The sequence below is a fragment of the Carettochelys insculpta genome, chromosome 5 (genome assembly GCF_033958435.1).
Source record: "Carettochelys insculpta isolate YL-2023 chromosome 5, ASM3395843v1, whole genome shotgun sequence".
Taxonomy (NCBI): Eukaryota; Metazoa; Chordata; order Testudines; family Carettochelyidae; genus Carettochelys; species Carettochelys insculpta.
In genome coordinates this window covers 100,922,637-100,943,376 of record NC_134141.1, presented here as the reverse complement: position 1 = coordinate 100,943,376, position 20,740 = coordinate 100,922,637, and the positions used below count along the sequence as shown (strand labels likewise).

General features: G+C 45.3%; 1 protein-coding gene across 4 annotated transcripts in view; it reads right to left on the bottom strand.

Annotated features, from left to right (window-relative positions):
- Positions 1 to 14,614, bottom strand: part of TMEM267 (transmembrane protein 267) — a 31,653-nt gene extending 17,039 nt beyond the window's left edge. For 2 of the 4 annotated variants that reach the window (XR_012645785.1, XM_074995595.1), the window contains exons 1-2: positions 14,488 to 14,614; positions 4,184 to 4,564 (exon numbers count right to left, since the gene is read on the bottom strand). Coding sequence is in view for 3 of the 4 variants with exons in the window: in XM_074995595.1 (XP_074851696.1) it covers positions 4,184 to 4,495 (312 nt within the window). In the remaining variant the exon portion in view is untranslated. Of the gene's footprint in view, positions 1 to 4,183; positions 4,565 to 6,459; positions 6,496 to 14,033; positions 14,187 to 14,487 lie in introns of those variants that run through there. The other 2 variants (XM_074995596.1, XM_074995597.1) reach the window with 2 other exon arrangements.
- Between the last annotated feature and the right edge of the window lie 6,126 nt (positions 14,615 to 20,740).

Genomic DNA, 20,740 nt, shown 5'->3' with positions numbered 1-20,740 from the left:
AGCACAAAAGGGGGGGAGTGTGGAAGTAAGAGACCAGAGGCCTAGCAAAAGTTTGGTCAAGCTATAGCCTGGCCTGAAAGGAATGATGGGTACTACACTGAAGGTATGTGGACACGAGAGATGAGACCCCAGTGCTTCTAGCATACTGATAACACCAACCAGCTTTGAGATAAGCCAGACCCAAGCAGTGCCAGCTCCTCATTAATTAGGAGAGTAAGCTTTGAACTTTGTCTGTTACTAAGCCATGCGACTATTGTTCTTTTACTTGTAAAAGTATATATATCTGCCCAAATTGGTGTTTGGGGAGATGCGTATAACTGGCTAGGAGAAACTCTTGTCAGTTGTTGCTCTCCCCTGTAACTGCTTGTATATTCTAATAATGAGTCTGACAGTTTCTAACCAAATGCAGAGTGAAGCTTTGTTTCTTCCACAGTGGACACTCTCTTTGGAAAGACCAGATCACTCTTTTGATCCCCTTTTTTGTGTGCAGACGCTCTCTTTCAAAAGAATTCTTTTGGAAGAGATCTACTGGAAGGGCTTATTTCAAAAGATCTCTGTAGTGTATAGACATTGCCTATGTACGTACTTCATTTGGAACATTTCCACTCTACAGGGTTTGCATTGTTAATCATTGTGATCAGGTTTGAAAGATGCTTTGGCTGATTTTATGTATTTTCCTCTCATCTTTGTACAGGGTACGTACAACAAAGCAAAACCCCTCCCCTGCCCCAAGAGCAGCCTCTTCCATATAGAGGTTAGAGATTCCCCTCTCCCCCACCCCTTTTCAGTGGGCCATAGAAGACCTCAGAATCCAACATTTTTCCCTGGACAGAGGAAGCAGGGAGAGAGGAAAGGGGTGCTGGATGGGACTGGTTGGCCTGCAGTAGGGGAAGTGGTAATGAGGAAAGAGCCCAGGTCAGGATCTCACAGCTTCTGTGGCTACTGTCCAAAGTCCAGAAAGGAGATTTCCTATGGGTTCCACTTAGCACTCTACTCCCACGCTAAGACCTCCTTCCCCTCCAGTTTATACCGTACCCTGCAACAATTTCTCTGCACTCCCTTCTCAGATACGCTGGAGCTCATACTGCAATCCCCCATTGCACTGTTTTCGCCCCACCTTTCAGACTCTTTGGGGCTTGTATTCCCACCACTGCAGTGCACCTGTTATTGCACTATCCCCGGTTCCGTGAGGCCTGCACTGCTCCTCATTACAGTGCAGCCCTCGTTGCACTGCCACCCATTGCAGTGCAGCCTCTATTACACTACCCCCTCATGCCCCTTGAGGCTTGCACTACCCCCCAAAGCACTACCCCCAGGCTCCAAGAGGCTTGCACTGCACACCCCCAAACCTCTTCTCCATATTACTTTGCCTTGCGGTCCTATACGCTTTGCTCCGCACACCCCATTGCAGCTCCCCTAGGTAGATGCCCCTCCCTCTCTGCTTCAGCCAACATGGGTTTCACGGTCTCTCTCCTTAGAGTGGTCACACACCCTTCTCCAGCACTCACAAGTGGCAGGGGGTGGGACAAACACCAATCTCAGCTCCTTAGGTTGTCCAGGTCCAGCACATTAAAACCCCTTTGGCTCCCTACAGTTTTAATGTGCATGTGCTAGACACAAAAAGCCTGAGGAATTGGAACTGGTGTTTGGTATGCTCCCTGCCACTCATGGGTGCCAAAGAAGGGCGTGTGATTGGGCAGGCTGCACTTAGATTTTTTACTAACATCTGGTTGTGGGCTGCAAAAAAAAAAAAAAAAAAAAAAAAAAAAAATTTGTTCAAGCCACATGCAGCCCCTGGCCACGTGTTTGACATGCTGCTCTACACTACTGGTGAGTAACCTGTGGCCCACCAGAGGAACCTGATTATGGGCCACGACACATCCTGCAGGCATTGATGGCTACAGTTCTCTGTGCCTAGTCAATGGGAGCTGTGGGAAGTGGCACCTGCAGTTAAAGGGGCCACAGAGATGTGCTGGCTGTTGCTTCCCATAGTTCCCATTGGCTGGGAATACAGAACCATAGATGCTGGGAGAGTACCTGCAGATGGTCAAAGCAAGCAAAATGTCTTGCGACTTGCAATCAGATTACCCCAATGGGGCCCACAAGCCACAGGCTTCCCACCACTGCTCTAGACAGTAGCTAATGAAAGAATTGTTCTTGTCATAATCCTTTCATAAGCATACTGTTTTTCATTAACTATTGTATACTGAGGGTTGACTTTGTATAACATATAACAATGTTCAGAGTTGGAATTTGGAAGCAACATAGTATTATACTAGACTACAAACTATAACAGCAAGGAAATACAAAATTTCAAACAAATGCTTTTTTTTTTTTAAATAAAGCATAATCCTTCACAAAAGCAGTAGCAAGCACAGTACTGTAGTTGTAAACAGTAATGACGGTACAAGCTGACATCCTGTATTGCAAACATTATCCTTTCTGCACTGACATATTCTATTGTTAAAGTTTGCCATCTACTGGAAACGGAAGAACTTATTTTCAGAATATTCTTGTTTGAGCAAAAAAGCTCAGGAGAGCAAAGAAATTGTTTTAAAACTATCATGTGTTTAAAATAATATTTACTGGTTCACATATACAAAGTAGATTTTTAAAAAGTAAGTGGAGGTACACATGCCGCATGTTCATTAAAATGAGATCTAACATACATTCCATTAAAACTTTTTGGGACATGGACAACCTGAAACCTAATCAGTTTCAAATAATGAGTTAAGTGTTCTCTGATAATTTTATCATTTTATAATATTTTTGTATTTTAATTTTTTTTTCTATTTTCTGTTATATGAAAGATCCACACAAATAACCAGGGGAAACTGTCTAAAGAGTGTAGTCAAATGCACAAAGTACACAAACTGAAAAAACTGAGAACTTCCCTCTCTGATCTACCATTTACAGTAGGGTCTCAACATTTGTGAGGGTTCTGTGTTCAGAATAGTTGCGAATGTTGATTTTCGTGAATGGAGGGGTGGAGTCCTGGGGAAGCCGCGGCAGCCGCCAGCACTCCCGAATCCGAAGCCCTGGGGAAGCAAGCCCACGTGTGAATAACTGAATTTGTGAATGTGGCACTCACAAATGTCAAGACCCTACTGTATAGTATATCTTATAACAACAGGAGCTACAACATTTTCAAGCACAAGTATGATTTTAATATGTTACAAATAGTTCTTTTTAAACAAAAGGTTTTTTGTAGGTTTAATTTATAAAATTCACTTTTTCCCCCCAAGTTCAAACATTTCTATACTGCTCTTTACTTTTTATTAGATTGAACTAATGTGTTAACCAGATTTGAGTGTTCAGTGTATCTCCAACAAGGCTGGCACAAGAACTCTGTTCTGACATGAACAGTCCTGCAAAAAGATCACTCTATTTGCTACATACACATTTGTTAAGATCAGTGTCATATTTCCTCCTTTTATTAATCCAAAGATAATCAACTAGTGTCAAATCCTTCTTGAGTACCTCCCAACAGGAGCTGGATGTGAGCATCAAATTGTTGATCAAGGGTGAGATTTTTTTCAAATGCTGGTTCCTGTTCTTCCTCCACAAGTTGCAAGCACTAATAATTGCAACATATAAATGACTTTAAATAGTGACTACAAATAGCTGGGGCCCTAAAATTACACCTGTAATTATTTCCTTCCCCTTTCTCCTTCTGCAGCTGAAAATAGAGCCCTAGCTATGCTTAATTTTGAACCTGCTTTAATTCACATTTCACAGTTAATCTTATTTAAACTCAATAAGAGTTGGATGTTCTGTCATCTGGCTGCTTTTACTATTTATTCTAAGAGAAAACAAGGGATAATCTCATTTAAGTATACACACATTGTATGAAACTATACACAGTGACTTGACTAAGAGTGAATGATACGCAAATGTTAGGAGATGATATATGCATAGAGTCTCCAGAACTTAAATGTCAACATCTGATACTAAAGACAGAAAAAATGCCACTTATGGACTTTATACTTTAAAAAAAATTGCTGAGAGATGTAAACGAGTATCTGCATAAAACATGTATTTTTATATATGTTTTAAAGACACTGTGACCAATTAAACACATTAAGGTAATGAAAATTTTAATTGCAAAATTTAGGCTCTAAGAGGTGATGGAAATGCAAAAATAATCCAGAAAACAAAATGAGCTTTGATCTACTTTGCTTACCTTTAATGAAAGGGAGCGAGCTAGAAAAAAATGGTCCACATCAATGACAGAAGAGAGGAAACCAGCTAAAATGACTTCACTAAAGTCACTCTTCTTCCTAAGCCCAATCACTATCACCCAGGACCACATGCCCACCACTCCATGTACTGCATTATCAGAGAGCGCTCGGAGCCAGTCATGCTGCTGAATGAAAGAGAACTGTAGAAGTCGATCTGCTAAGAAGCAGAATATTCCCAATCCTAGACTGGAAATAACTGAACCAGTGCTGAAAGTTTGGAGAAGAGCATGAGCCTTTTCAGTCTCAGATGCCATAGCATGTCACTGTACACAAGATGCCATCAGGACACATGCAGTCCATTGTCCTTTTATTCATCATTCATCCTGTAAATAACCAGAGAGAAAAGTCTTAATGAAGAAGGGTCAACTAGCTCTGAATACTTTTTAAAAGGAACTAGATCTGCAACCATAAAAAAAAGCCACATCCTAATAGCAAACTCATAGTTCAAAACCTAAGGTTCTCCAGAAATATTAAATACAATTAACTTAATTCATTGACACAAACAGTATGGCTCTGAATGGAAGTTTTGGAGTTTTAATGAGAATGAATATTTTAGTCCACCCAAATGCTTTGACTCCACCTTTTGACACTTCCCATTTCACAAAACAAAACTTGGGAATTATATCCAATCAAATCCCAGTCTTATTCCAAGATTCCCTCTTCCCCTCAAAGCAGGATTTTCACCACATAATGCCTCTACTTTGTAGCTAAGTTGTTTTGATTCTGGGATTGATTAGAGTCTCAAAAGCTCAGAGCTTTTTATGCTTTGAATTTCACATCACTACACAACTTTTCACCACCATGGGAAGCTTTCATTCAGTCTCTTTCTCCTCTACAAATATTTTTCTCTCTCACACACACATTTTATTTTCCTCTGCAATTTGTTAACACGCACACTATACGTAACTACATAGGCACCAAACTGGGCACTGTGTGTCCTGAAGCAGAGATCAGCATGCAAAACAAACAAGTGTTAAAACATTTTCCTGTAATATTCAGGACAGACAGCATCATGAAACCAACATAGCTCAGTTAAAGAACTGAGGAGAATTTTACTCTTTTAAGAAGAAACCTAAATATACTGCTCTAATTAGCACTTAACAGCAACCTCTACTGCTATTTCCAGCACATGCCTTGACTATCAGACACCTTTGAGAATGTTGGGTCAACAAGCAATTCTACTTTTGAGGTTGAACTAGAAGATCAAAAATTCATAAAAAGGGAATTAGATTATTAGTGATAACTGCTCTTTACCACTTTGAAAATATCTGTCATTTAACACTTCGCACTTGTTACAAAACTCTCTGCTGCAATTGTACTGCACCACCTTAGGGACAATTATATCTCCTGAATAATGATTCATGAAAACAACATCACAAATAAATAGTAATATGAAGAATGCTGTCTTTATGTGGCTGGTGAAATTTGTTTTATTCCTTAGCACTGAAAGTGCTACATTCAAAACTAAAAAACTATATCTCAGTTCTAAACATCTGATAGTTATGGTCTCTGACATCATTTCAAGAAACTGGAAGAACAAACTGCAGTTTCAATGCACATTTTCTTTATTTAAAATGTGTTCCTTACATTATGGCTGCTATCTCCTTACAATGCTGTAAAGCTTTGAAAAGCACAAAAATTCTTTCCTTTTACATTTATTTTTTGTTGGTAAATAAAGTGGGTTTTTCTAAATTTTTCTTTAAACTCCTGTTAAGTGATGGCCTGAAAAAATGATTGTTGAAAGGCACTGTTAAGCAATTCTTCATGATTGCAAATAAGTTATTATAAGTCATAACAATTTTTAAACTTAAATACATTTTCTTAACAAATATTTCTTTCATCAATAAGCACAGGAAGGTGTATCATAGGGTTGGCCAAAAATGCTTCTGATACCGTACAGCTAATATTAATTTTTAAATAAAAAAGTTCACTAATTAATTCATTTGAAAAAGAAAAATGAACGAATAATACACAAACTTTGCACAGACATGAGGAAAAAGTAGGTCAAGTTTAGAACCTATTAACAATGACTGCAACTCCTCAGAGTAATCATGCACCATTTGTTGCAGCACTTTTTTTTAGTACTTTTCTTAAGATTATTTACAATTTAAAACATCAAATTTTGAAAAAATTAAATTCCATTTTTTCCAGTTTAAGAAATAAGCAACCACCAGCATCTCACAAATGTTTTACTAGTCAACTAAGCAGCAGCACTTACTAAAGAAGTGGTTGGCACAGTGCAATGGGGAGAAAAAGGAGACCCGGAAAAACTATAAGATATAGGTAAAAAGATAACCATGTCCACTTGATTTGCATGTCAGAGTGTATTCTGCACAGGACACCTATTTGGAGAGAGAAGCAGATCACAGAGTTCTACGCACACATGCATGAACAGTTGGAGTAAATGGACATATAGTAAACTCTTTCATATATGGTATTCTATTAACCAAAACTCTCAAATAACTGGCATCTTAACAACAAATAATTTTCAGTTACGTTTTCCAAATGTACAGTATAGTGAAAGTAAATACAAATAAATACAAAAAATACAACATAAGTTGACAGTGTAGAATACTAGTATTGTTGGTTAAAAAAAAAAGTACTTCACACACTTTTGTTTGTTTCTTCATATTTTATCTTGTTTTTCTTCAGTATTATGCATTCCTAGGTATAACTGTCTATTATTCAGAATATTTGAATATCCAGCAACCTCCCAGTCCTGGGGCTGGCGGATATCAAAGATTTGACTGTATCTCTATTTACTTCATTGCAGTTGCTTTAGCTTATTCCAAAAGCAAATCTGTTTTGCAATTTGCAGATTACAGCACCTGCACCTGCTTGCTGCACTCAAATCACTTTGAGATATTCACATTTCCTACTTCTGAATATATAGAGTTAAGAAAATACATAAACAGTTAAACTTCCATCAACAAAGACTGCTTGTCCAGTCTTTGAACAAATCAAACCAGGTAACAATAAGCACCCACATAACTTTACAAACCTGCAAAATATATATAAGCACAGGATGCAAAATCAAAATATGGAAGAAACCCAATGTGTCCAGTCTCCAGACTTTTACCTGATAAGTTCTGAAACAAATATTAAGACCAAATGAGAAATTCCTCAACTAGACTACATATAACCTATGAAAGACTGCAGATCAACAGAACTAGTTTTAACAATCTACTGTAAAAAAAAAATTAACAAAAAGGCACTCAGGAAAACAGATTAAATGGGATGGCTTTCCTCTGTAGCAAGTTAAAATCTTAAGACACGTGCCCATTGGATATAAATTTCACACCTTCTGGCATTCTATTTGGAACATCCAGAATGGTAAGTCAGTCTATCATCCCTTCACCTCAGCAGGAGGTCAGTTGGTGGGGTATCTCCCTGCCATACCTGACTGTCTACCTCATGACACTGTCATTTTAAACCTTGTCATGCATGTGATAATCAAGGAACACCAGTTCCTGAGGGATGACTCTGCAATATCCAGTCTCTCTTTTCATAACACACAGAGAAATTATTAAATTCACTCAGTTCAAAGTAGTGTATGCGCTAGCCTGTTAGGTTAGCTGAAGACACTCACATTTCACTTTGACATGCAGCGCTGAGACTGTTTTGTAATAAAACTAAAATAAATTTATTAATGAAAAACAAAGGCAAGTGATACTAACCAAGATCAAAAGAGAGATGGTAACAAAAAAACCACCAAACATAAACATGCTTTCTAATACCCAAAATTCATCAGATTATAATTCTGGTCTCAGGCAATTACTCACTCATATTCAGCTTCCAGAGACTTCAGCCCACATGGCTGAAGGAACCTTCTTTCACAGATTCTAAGAACTGGCCTTTTTTGACATGTAAGTGATATATAACTAGAATATCTTTTTGCTTTCTTCTTATATTTTCAAGAGTCACTTATTGTCATCTCAAGAGCCAGAAAAACTTCCTGAGGTTGAAAATTTGGCCCCTAATGATCTCAGTAAATTTCTTCATCCATTTCTTCTTAATTTAATTGCTTTGTTAACCTTATATGTAAATGTATTTTCATTGTCCTCTACCTGTAATCAGTTCAATCAGAGAGGTGAATCCATATTTCTCTGTCAAGAAGTCTAAGAAGTGCATCCCAAATGTATTTCAAAGATATATTTCCAGCCCACAGGCATAAATCTTTGTACACAAGATGTTCAAACATCACACAAATATTTTTAAAACCAGCTGTCACCAGTTTACATACAGTACTTCACCTAACACCTTTTAGGCACACACCACAATAAGTATAATGGACCACTGAAGGGCAGTCCAGGTTATATACCATCAATGCCATGCTTAGGAACTACAGATCAAGGCTTCAACAAAAAATAATCTGACATCATTTCTGCATTAAAATACGCTAATTCTGACACACTCCAAACAAATCAAACACAAAGAGCCACCCCCTCCATAAGAACATAAGAATGGCCATACTGGGTCAGACCAAAGGTCCATCCAGCCCAGCATCCCATCTGCCGACGGTGGCCAATGCCAGGTGCCCCAGAGAAGGAGAACAGAAGACAATGATCAAGTGATTTATCTCCTGCCATCCATCTCTTGCCCTTGTTCTGAAGGCTAGGGGCACCACACTTTATCCCTGGCTAATAGCCATTTATGGACCTAACCTGCAAAAATTTATCAAGCTCTTTTTTAAACCCTTTTTTAAATCCAAAGTTCCCTAATAAACTGCCTAGTAAGTCTTGTGCAAAGGCTCAGGGTTGCTGTGGCTGGGGAAGAGGTGCCTTCTCGAAGTTCTCCCTCGCCACTGTCCCCAGTAAACAGACCTGCCAAAGCTGGGAAAAAGGTGCTCCACCAGTCTTACTGGTGTTGCCACATCTGACAGAGAAGCACCTCTCATCTGGTTTGGAGCTGCTGCAGTGAGAGGGGACGGGAGGGAGCCCTCTCTCCCAGGGGAACTTGTATCCAGAACTCCTCACTCCCAGCCACATCGCAGATGCACCTCCCCAGCCTCACCCCTGTACCTCAACCATCTATCCAGTCCTGAGTCCCTTTCCTGCACCCCAAAACCCTGATCTCCCGAGCCTGTAAGCCCAGCCAGAGAACTCACACTCCCCAAACCTGCACTCCCTCCCATATGCCAAACCCCTCAGCTTCACCCCCTCCACAGATAGCCCATGTGCAGAATGAATTGTGTTATGTGCACCAATAAGGTGGTCATGTGTCAGACATTATCTCCATATTGGTGCACATAAAATTCATTCTGCACCTGGACATCAAAAAATTAGAGGGAACACTGATCCCATCTACAGGATGGTTCGAGACACAGGCAACACATGGAGGTGCACAAGGGTCCACAAGCACCTTGTCAGATTTGCCCGCCCCTCCATTGCGAGCACTTTGCCGCTTCCTAGCTTGCTCTGCTCCTACACTGTGCCACTCCATGGGATGACGGGACTGCCCTCGCACCCACCAGAAGTAGTGTGGTGCTTCTGTGTGTGTGTGGGGGGGTGCAAAGGAAGAGGAGGGTGGCGCATGGGCAGGGCAAAGGCAGGAAGGGAGGGCCAAGGAATGCGCACGTGGCCAATGCCCCGGCTAGGATCCCACCCTGGTAGCCTCTGGTTCCAGGCAGCTACTCTTGGCCCCGTGGGACCCAGTTTGGCCCAAGAGACCAGTGGAGGACATGGCACCAGCAGCAGGATCACACTCCCTGGCAGTGGTGGGAAGCCAAATGACTTGGCCCCAGCTTGTCCTGCGGGCCACACAGCTCGGGGAGAGAGAGGGAGGGGTGGAGGAGGGACAGGTAAGGGCCTAAGGCAGGCAGGGACGTTGTGCTAGGTCCTGTGCCACTCTAAATAGAGCCCTGGAAATGTAACCATGAAACCACCTAGCAATTCATAATGCCAGAAAAACACATCTAGCCCTCTTCTTGTAAGGCACCAGGCTCCAAAAATCATAGACCAGAGAAAAATACCATCTTAAATTTCACCTCTACCAGAAAATTCCATTAAAGACTACACATATCAATAGAGAAAAGCCATGAAAAAAATTACTGAAACTGAAAACTGGACCATGCCTCTGTGCACATGCAACTTAACCTGACCCAACTATCCATAGGCTATCAGCAGAGAAGTAGTCACAGACTAATTATACTAATGCAAAGTACTGAAGATGCTCTCAGTCAAGTAACTACAGAAGAATCCATGTTGGCAGCATCAAACAAACAATTTTGTAAGTCCTGACATCCTTATACTACAGATACTTATTAATATGAATATAAACCAAGCAAGGAAAAAAAGTTACATGATTTTTTGATTAAAGGATTGTGAACTTTTCTTGACCTACAGAAAAATCAGTTGGGGGCCATACACACTGTTCAACTCACTACCCTCAAGTTCCACCCCAGAGCCTAAGGGCACCCAGGCTTTTATGGGCTCTAGGGTGGGGTCAATAATGAGGAGTTCAATGCATGGGAGAGGGTTGCCAGAGAGTGGGCTGGGGATGTGAAGTCTGGGTAGGAGGTGGGGTGCAGATGTGAGCTTGGGGTGTGGTGTCTGGATAGAAGGCAGGGTACAGGAGTAAGCTGACAGTGGGTGGGGAGCTGGAGCAGGAGGTAGGATGCAGGAATGAGCTAAGTGTGAGAATGAGGGGTGGGTGAGATTGAGGAAGCAGGAAAGTGCTGAGGGTGAGCATGCAGGGTCTAGATGGGATGCAGGATTCAGGAGCAGGCTCAGGGTGTTGGGTTTGGATTGAGAAGTAAGGTGCAGAAACAGACTGGGGGTGAAGGTACAGGTAAGAGAAGGTGTAGGAGTGGGATAGGTGTGAAGGGCCTGGAAAGGGGCTACAGTAATGGCTGGGGTAGAGGTGTGGGGTCTGGGAAGGAGGGAGAGTGCAGGAGCAAAGCGAGGGGTGCACATGGGAGAAGGGGTGCAGGAACAGGCTAAGGGTGAGTGGAAGGGAGAATGCAGGAGCTGGGGGGGGTGAGGGGTCTGGGAAGGAGGGTGGGTGCATGAATGGGCTCAGGTGGTGGTTTGGGGACTGCAAGGTGGGAGTCTGGACAAGTGGGAGAATACAAGAGCAGGGTAGAAGTGCAGGGCCTGGGTGGGAGGGGACAGGGAGAAAGCACTTACTGGGCAGCTTCCCCCAAGCCTCCTTCCCTGAGCGACATGGCCTGAGGACTACTTGGGCACCTGGCACCAGCAGCAGCAGCAATTGGGAAACTGTCCCCCTCCACATAGCACTCACCTGGGGCAATGGCAGGAAGTGGAGAGACCCAGACCTAGCCTGAGCCCACTCTGCTGCCGCAGTGCTCAGCTACATCACTCCACTTCCCACTGCCAGTGAGTGCAGAGGAAGTTCCACCCCTTCCCACAAACCCCCTGCCCTGAGTGATGGAGCTGGAATAGTGGAGAGGGCTGGGGTGGTTCACTTTCTGATGCTGGTGAGTGCAGGGGCGGCTCCTCCCCACATAGTCCCCCAGGCCACCTTGATACTGGGCCATTTCCACCTTGCTGAATAGACCTTTTCAGCTTTGGCCCTCCCTTTTACTAGGACCCCACTCTTTAAATACCCCTCTGAAACCACCCCTCCCCACTCATGCATCTGATGAGGCAGGTGTTTGCCCTTGAAAGCTTATGCTCCAAAATATCTGTTCGCCTATAAGGTGCCACAAGACTTCTTGTTCTCAAAGCTACAGACTAACACAGCCACCTCTCTGATACTGATCGATGAATATAATTTGCTGAGGAAAAGTCAACATGGTTTCTGTAAAGGGAAATCATGCCTCACTAATCTGCTAGAATTCTCTGAAGGGGTCAACAAGCATGTGGACAAGCGGGATTCAGTGGCTAAATTGTACTTAGATTTTCACAGAGCCTTTGACAAGGTCCCTCACCAAAGGCTCTTAAATAAAGTAAGCAGTCATGGGATAAGATGGAAGGTCCTCTCACGGACTGATAAGTTTAAAAGAAAGGAAACAAAGGGTAGGAATATATGGTTATTTTCTGGAATGGAAAGGGATAACTAGTGGCGTCCTGCACTAGTCCATACTGGGACTTGTCCTATTTAACATACACTAGTACCTCGATTTACATAAGGGTTGCATTCCCATGCACCCTTGCAGAAGTCAAGTTTCGTGTAACTCTCGGGTGGCTTTTTTCCCCTGGCAGAACACATGTTCTGCAGCTGAGGAAGCAGCAGGAAAACCTGGAGCACCTTTTGAAAGGTAAGTCCTGGGGTTGGGAGGGGCAGTTAGGGAGGGTTAAGCCTGGACATGGGCTGGGGCCCTGGGAAGGGGGCAGGGAGGGTTTAGCCTGGGGTGGGTTAGGGCTGCAGGGGGGGCAGCAAGGTGGAGTTGAGCTGAAGCTGCGTGCAGGGTTGAATGGGGTGGGGGGGCTGAGCTAGAGCCATGCGCAGGATGGCGAGCCAGAGCTGTGCTCGGGTGGTGAGCTGGCAAGGGTTTGAACCAGGGCCAGGGGGTTTGAACTGGAGCTGCATGTAAGGGGTGGTGAGCAGGAGCCAGAGCTGGGCATGGGTGGTGAGTGGGGCTTGGAGGGGTGGGGTTGAACTGGGGCTGCGTAGGGCCGGAGGTTGAGCCAGGGCTGGGGGGGGGGGAGGGGGGGCAGGATTTTGAGCTGCGTTTACCTAGCGTTAATGCAAGTTAAACAACTCAAAATCGTGCATTTTGAGGGTTTATTGTATTCATAAATAATAAGGTGCCACATTTACAGATGATACGAAACTGCTCAAGATACTAAAGTCCAAAACAGACTGTGAAGAGTGTCAAAACAACCTCACAAAATTAGGTGACTAGCCAACAAAACAGCAGATAAGTTTTAATGTTTATAAATGAAAACCAATGCATACTGGAAAGCATAATCCCAATCACAGGTACAAAATGATGGGGACCACATTTGCTATTGCCACTCAAGAGAGAGCTTGAAGCTATTGTAGATAGGTATCGGAAAACATCCATGCAATGTGCAGCAGCAATCAAAAAAGCAAATCGAATGTTAGGGACCACTAAAAAAGGACTAGAGAATAAGACAGAGATCATTTTATTGCCTTTATATAAATCCATGGTTCACCCACATCGTGAATCCAAGTATAGATGAGGTTTCCTCATCTCAAAAAGATACCGGAAAAGTTCAGAAAAGGGGCAACTAAAATGATTAGGTTTAGGAATGGTTGCCTTATGGGGACAGCTTAAAAAGACCGGGACTTTTAAACTTAGAAAAGAGGAGACTTAAGGTGGGGGATAAGATAGTGGTCTAGAAAATCGTAACTGGTGTTGAGAAAGTAAATAAGAGAAAATTATTTAGTTGTTCCCATAACACAAGGAGAAGGAGTCAGCAAATCAAAATAACAGGTAGCAGGTTTAAAACAACACAAGGAAGTATTTCTTCATGCAATGCACAGTCAACCTGAGGGACTCCTTGCCAGAAGATGTTGTGATGAAGGGGACTTCAACAGGCTTCAACAAAGAGCTGGATAAATTCATGGAGAATAGGTCCACCAATGGCTATGAGCCAGGATGGGCAGGCATGGTGTCCCTACTCCCCCTGTGTCAGAAACTGGGAACAAGCGATGGGATGGGGATCACCTGATTACTTGGGTTAATTTCTCAGGGCACCTCGCAGTGCCCACGATCAGAAGACGGGCTGCTGGGCTAGATGGCCCTTTGGTCTGACCCAGCGTGGCTGTTCTTATGTCCCAGCACCTAGGTCCATCCTGGCTTTTGGGGACTATTTTGTTAGTTGCCACTACCCCCCCCCACCCCCCACTCGCTGTACAGACCGGCGAGCTGCCCGACTCCGCTTCAGGGATCAGGGCACTGGTGCCATGACTTCCTCGCAGGGCAAGGCCTCCCCAGGGAAGAGGTCAGCAGGCGGGCAGAGGCAGGTCTGACGCAAACGGAAGTCTACCACTGCCTGGCTCCACAGAGCTGAAACCCGCCAGGCAACAGCGAGGGCAAAGCAGCAGCAGCTCCGCTCGGCGTTTGTTCTGCCCCAACGCCCGGGTGCGTGACCCCAACTACGGCAGCGCAAGGCCCTGCAGCAGGGCTGAGCCTCCGGCAGACCACGAGCGCGGGGTGGGGGCGGGGAAGCTCCCTCCGCTGCCTCAGCCCGTACTAACTCAGGTGCTCCTGAGCTCGCCCGCACTGACACCGCGCCCCAGCCCCGCGGCTCCACTCCTCATCCCAGCGTCTGTTTGTCTGGGTGAGGGCGGGGGAAACAGCCCCGACACAGACCTTGTAGTCCCCGCCTCGCTGCCAAGCTCCGGCCGCCGTCTCTTCCCCGCTACGCCGGCCGGCCGGCGGCTCCACCCACGCTCCTGCCCGCGACCCGCTGCAAGACCCGTGTGTCACCATAGCGCCGCGGCCGGCGGCAGAAGGCACTGCGATGCCAACAAAGGCTGCCGCTCAGCTTTTGTCACACCTAGGTGTACTGCGCATGCTCAGTCAGCGCGGCTGTAGCTGCTGCCCTTACTCTTGCCATTAGCGCGGTTCAGCTCTTGCGGCCCTGTCTTTACACACATGGCAACGCGTTCTAGGGGCACCGCGCAGCGGAGCGAGGTGTAACCGGGGGGAGAAACGAACCAAACGGGGGGGGGGGGTGTCAGTGACCTGCAGGGTGCGGCCGACCACGGGCTGGAGGGGAGAAAGCAGGGGGAGGGGTTCTTTTGCAGTCCCCCCCCCGCCGCGCAAAGAGCTCAGGAGGGGTAACAGCCTCCCGCCCGGTGGGTGTGCACAGCCCGGGTGAGGGGACAAGGGCGAGTTTCCTCTCTCAGTTCCACACCGGTCTCGCCTGTGCAGCTGCCTGTTCGCCCGAAAAGCTACAGCTGCACTAAAGCCTTCTCTCTCCCAGCCAGACCCAGCCTCCCTCGGCGCTGGGAGCCCCATGTTCCACTGCCACACTCAGCCTCCCTCGGCGCTGGGCACTGCGCACAACGGTCTGTTACCAGTTCTCACCTGGGCTCAAGTCTCTTAACACTTCTTACAAGTTCTCATTGTGTGAGTTCTCCCCAGGATTCCCTGCACTGTACTCCCCTCCTTGTAACCCATTCTTCCGGAGATTTGTTCCCTTACAAATGTAACTGGGAGAAGTGAAAAAACAACAGGGCCAGATGAGCACCCAGAAACGAACTACTCCAAGACAGGCCCAAAAAAGCCAATAACAGAACACTACTTGTCATTACCTACCGCCCTGAACTCAAACCACTGTGATGCATCATTAAAGGCCTACAACCTATCCTAAATCATGATGCCACACTCCAGAAGGTCCTAGGTGACTGGCCTGTTCTTTCCTATAGACAATCCCCCAACCTTATGAGGATTCTCACAAGCAACCACAGGCTATACCACAATAATACTAATACTGGAACTCTTCCTTGCAACAAACCCCATTGCCAACTTTGTCCACATATCTGTTCTGGAGATATCATTGCTGGACCTAACCACGTTAATTGCAGAATCACGGGCACATTCTCCTGTTCCTTAACTAATACTATACATGCCACATTGTGCCAACAATGCCCACACATTGCCCACACACCATGTCTATAGGACAGCCTGCAAACACTCTTGGACACAGAAGGAATGGACATAGAACAGACATAAAAAAACTTCAAGTACACAAACCTGTCAGCCAGCACTTTATGTGCTAATGTGCTCTGGTATGGCTATGGTCTGAAGAAGTGGGTCTGTCCCACAAAAGTTCACCCAATAAACTATTTTGCTAGTCTTTAAAGTGCTACTTGACTGCTTTTTGTTTTGATAGTGTATAGACTAGCACGGCTCCCTCTCTGTTACTACACTTTAATGGAGTGGGCCATTCTGTTAAAGATATGAAAGTATATGTTCTGGTGAAAAGGGACGTTAACAACTGTCTACAGAGGGAATACTCAGAACTCACATTCATATTCAGATTTGACACATTAGCATGTGGTTTGAACAGGGACAGCAATTACATACTTTTACATACTTAGATGTTTTATGCAACTCAACTTCCCCACTCCACACACATCCCCACCATCCCTCTGCTCTTCTGATTTGCCAAGCTTGACAACAATTCTTCTGATTTGTCAACCTTGATAACAATTTTTGGACCTCTGTGCTTTATGTATTGAGTCTGTTCTGGTATGGTTATGATATGAAGAAGTAGGCCTCTCCCATGAAAGCTCATCACCTAATAAATTGTTTTGTTAGTCTTTAAAGTGCTACATGACTGCTTTGTTTTGGTAAAATACAGACTAACACGGCTATCTCTCTGTCACAAATGTAACCCCAGAGGCACTGAGACCACATACAAAGTAGAGGGAAGTCTCTATAGCAGTGGCTGAGAACCAGCTGGCTCTTAGCTCACGGGGTAGAGCACAGGACTTTAGTGCATAAGGTTACAGGTTTAATTCTTTGCTCCAATGAGCCAGGTCTGTTGGCCTGACACAAATGTTAATTTTATTAATTTTATTATTTTGCAACCAGACTTGCCTCTAGTCTGGGAGTATGAATGAGCGGGATGGGAGTACAGGGTCTCAGCTTGGGAGGGTGGGGGCCAGAGGTTCCCTAAAAGCTGAGCACTAGGGCAGATGTCTAAGAAGGTTTCAGGTGCTGTGCTGCTCTTTGGCATACCGCCCACAGCCACTGACAGATGAGGCTTTGTTTTCAGTGGTGGTGCACGTGTGTATGGTATGGTGGACATAAAATTTATTCTGCACACGCATGGAAAATGTTATCAGAAAATTGGTGGGGGCCACTTGCTTTCAGATAGCTCCAGCAGCATAGTTTAGGCACCATCTACTACTGCTTATTAAACTCTAGCTACATTAAACTCTTGTTTAACAGCTATTTGATCAACCAGCACGCTTGAATAACTGGCATAACTTACAGCCAAACAGCTCTAGTCAGCGAACACCAGGCAGGAGCATGGAGAGAGCAGAGGCGCCTGCAGGCTGTAGTCAGACAGCACAGGGAGGGCATAGGACTAAGGTTCCAAGGCGACTGCCTATTGGTAGATAATTAATGCCAATTATAATAGAGTTATTTCTTCAAAAAGACAGAGGATCTGCCAAGGAGTCATCAGACAGTTAATTTTAACAAGTGCTATCAACACTCTTCCGAACTATCCAATCTCTCCCTTTTAGGACACAGATATTGAGTACAACCGGTAGGCTCCTCTGGTTTCCCTCCCAGACTGAGCCAGTCTTGCTGCACAAAGCTACTCATGCTGAGGTCATGTCATAGAATCTTAGGGCTGGAAGGGACCTCAGGACGTCAAAAAGTCCAGCTCCCTGCTTCCAACAGGATCACCCCAACTAAGTCATCCTAGCCAGGACTTTGCCAAGCTGGGACTTAAAAATCTCTAGGGACAGAGATTCTACCACCTCTCTAGGTAACATTCCAGTGCTTCAGCACCCTCCTAGCAAAATAGTTTTTCCAAATATCCAACCTACTCCTCTCCATTTATAACTTCAGACCATTGCTTCTTGTTCTGCCATCTGTCACCACTGAGAAGTTTCTCTCCATCCTCTTTAGAACTCCCCTTCAGGAAGTTGAAGGCTGCTACTAAATCACCCCTCAGTCTTCTCTTCTGCAAACTAAACAAGCCCAAATTCCTCAGTCTCTCCTCACAGGTCATGTGCTCCCCTTTAATCATTTTTGTTGCCCTCTGCTGAACCTGCTCCAGCACATACATGTCCTTTCTATACCGGGGAGCCCAAAACTGGATGCAATATTCCAGATGTGGCCTCACAACTGCAGACTAGAGGGGAACAACTTATCTCCTTATTTGGAGATAAGGAAATAAGAAGGAAGATCAGTATAGACGGGATTGAACTAGAGAATGCAAAGAAGTTCACATATCTGGGGAGCAACATAACATATGATCTAGACAGTAAGAAGGAAATAGCGACTAGAATAGCAAACACAAGAGCAAGTTTGAAGGTGATGGATAAGATCTGGAAAAGCAAAGCAATTAGCTTAGGAACAAAGCTGAACATCTTGAAAATGTGAATACATGATGGGGTGAGGGCTCCAGCTGGGAAGTGCAGGCTCTGCCTAGGGCCAGGAATTAGCTGTCTGAGGTGCAAAAGGGGGCTCCTGGCTGGGACCAGACGTCACATACAGAAGGGGATGCAGCTTCAGGAATTTGCATGCAGGAAGGAATTCAGGGTGCAGGTTCCTGGTAGTGCTTACTATTGGCAGCTCCCTAGAAGTGGGGACATGTCCCTTTAGCCCCTTGTACTGCTGACAAGCACCACCTCCATAACCCGCACTGGTTGCAGATCCTGGCAGAGTTCCCCAGGGCTACCCCTGCATCTAGTAACCAGATGGACATGTCACCCTATGAGGATGAGTAGGGAACTTAGATGTTTGCCCCACTGCAGCTGGCCAGAGCTGCCTGGGTCCCTTTTCAACTGGATGCTGTGGTCACTAGCAGCTTTTGAAAAATCAGAATCACATAAAATTAAGATAAGAAGTGACCGCAAGAGTCATGTTGTCTAACACAAGGAGTCCAAAACCTCCTAGCTGGCTATCCCACCACCTTCTGAAAACCTTGAGTGAAGGAGATTCCCTAGGCCAGTGTTTTCCAATTGTATTTATCCACAGAACCCTTTTAAAGTAGAAAGGATTTTGCAGAACCCCATTCCCAGGCTCTACGCACCTCAGCCCCCATACCTGCCTCAGCCCACAAACCCACTCCCCAACTCCCCAGGCTTACCCCCTCTCAGCCCCAAACCCACAGCCCTTATTCCCAGGCTTAACCTGTCTCAGGCCCGAATTGGCCCCCAGGACTAACCCATCCACAGTGGTGGGTGGGGAGCCTATGCTGGACAGCCCCATGCACCCAGCAGAAGGAAGTCTGGCGTGGAGGTATTTTGCTGGTGGGGGTGAGCCAAGCCACACCCACCAGAGGGAAACACGGTCCTAGGCAGTTTGTTCCATTGTCCTATTTATAGTCAGAGTTGGGGGGGGGCTGGGTCTGTATGATTCAGGATGTCCCAGAGGATTGCAGTGGGGGCTTAGCACCAGTAGCAGGGCCAGGCTCACAACCATGCTCACCAGCAGCAGGAAGCAGAATGACTGAGCAGTGTGCTTCACACCTCACCCCACCATATCTCAGAAAGGTCACTCCACTTTTCACTGATGTGAGTGAGAGGTGGAGGGTGATCCCTGATACTAGTGCCAGACTTCCCTGCCATCCCCCAGTAATTGACCAGGTTGCATTGCTTGGCGTAGGGGGCTTTAGGAAACACTGACAAGGGGGTTGAGGAGGGGCAGGAAAATGCAATACATGGGGGAGAGGGAGCAGGTTGGAGCTTGCAGGGAGAGCTGTCCCAGACCCTGCACCCTCCTAAGGATTGTGCTGCTGATACAGGTTGACCCTCTGTTGATCAGCAACATCTTTGGTCTGGCATGATTTTAGTTAGCCATATGTCAGCTTATCATGGGTGTGGCCAAATTTCCTGTGGTCCCACAAAGTGTTCTTGGTGTTCTGTGTTGTAATTTAGCTCTCATCTATGTCTTCTGGGAGCCGAGTAAGGAGTCAAAGTGCTAGCAATGCGGCTCGACCAGTGTTTCCCAAATGGAGTTCTGCGGAACCCCAGGGCTCCACCAAGTGGAAATAAATGGGTGACTCCTCTGCAGTTCCCTGCCCTGCTGCCACTGAAGCAGTAGAACTGAATTTAGTTGATTTAACGGCTGGCAGGGCAGCGGGAGGGATCGGGTCATTAAACCAACTGAATTTAGTTCCATAATTTCAGCGGCGTCAGGGCGGGGAGCTTCAGAGAGCCCCTCACTCGCCCCACTACCCAAGCGGGCACATCCCTCCAGTGGGTATGGCTCAGCTCACCCCTGCCAGCAAAAACACCTCCACTCCAGCCTTCCTTCCACTGGTTGCACATGACCACCCAGAGTAGGCTCTCCAGCATAAATAGCTGTGGGTCCATATTTAATGGTAAGTTGATCTCTTTAAAATAAAAGACTTTAAATTTAAAAAAAAATTGCTTACCCAGAGTATATTTTATTTTTTTTAAACCAGTAACTCAGTTGGTTAAAACCATTCTGTATATAAATCAAGTACACTAGAGTTTACAAACACACGCAATCATTTTAGTTTCTATTAAAGAAGGCACCATTGCTGAAACCTTACCAGTATAAAGAACAAGATTACATAAATACAGTAAACACCCCCCCCCCGAAATGCGCAATTTTGAGTTGCACCTAACTTGCATTAACACTAGTTAAGTGCAAGCCAAAGCTGCTCTGCCATTGCCTGCCCACCTGGCTCCCCCAGCTGGGGAAAGTGGGGCAGGCAGCAGCAGCAGCAACACAGCTTCTCCCCGGCTTCACCACAGCTGTCTGCCTAGCATAACTTCTCCCAGATAGGGGGAAGCCGGGGAGAAGCTATGCCTGGCTTCCTGCCACTGGCAGGAGCCAGGAAACTGGCCAGTGATGTGCTGGCCAGTTTCCTGGCTCCCAAGTTATGTGAAAATTCGTCTTATGC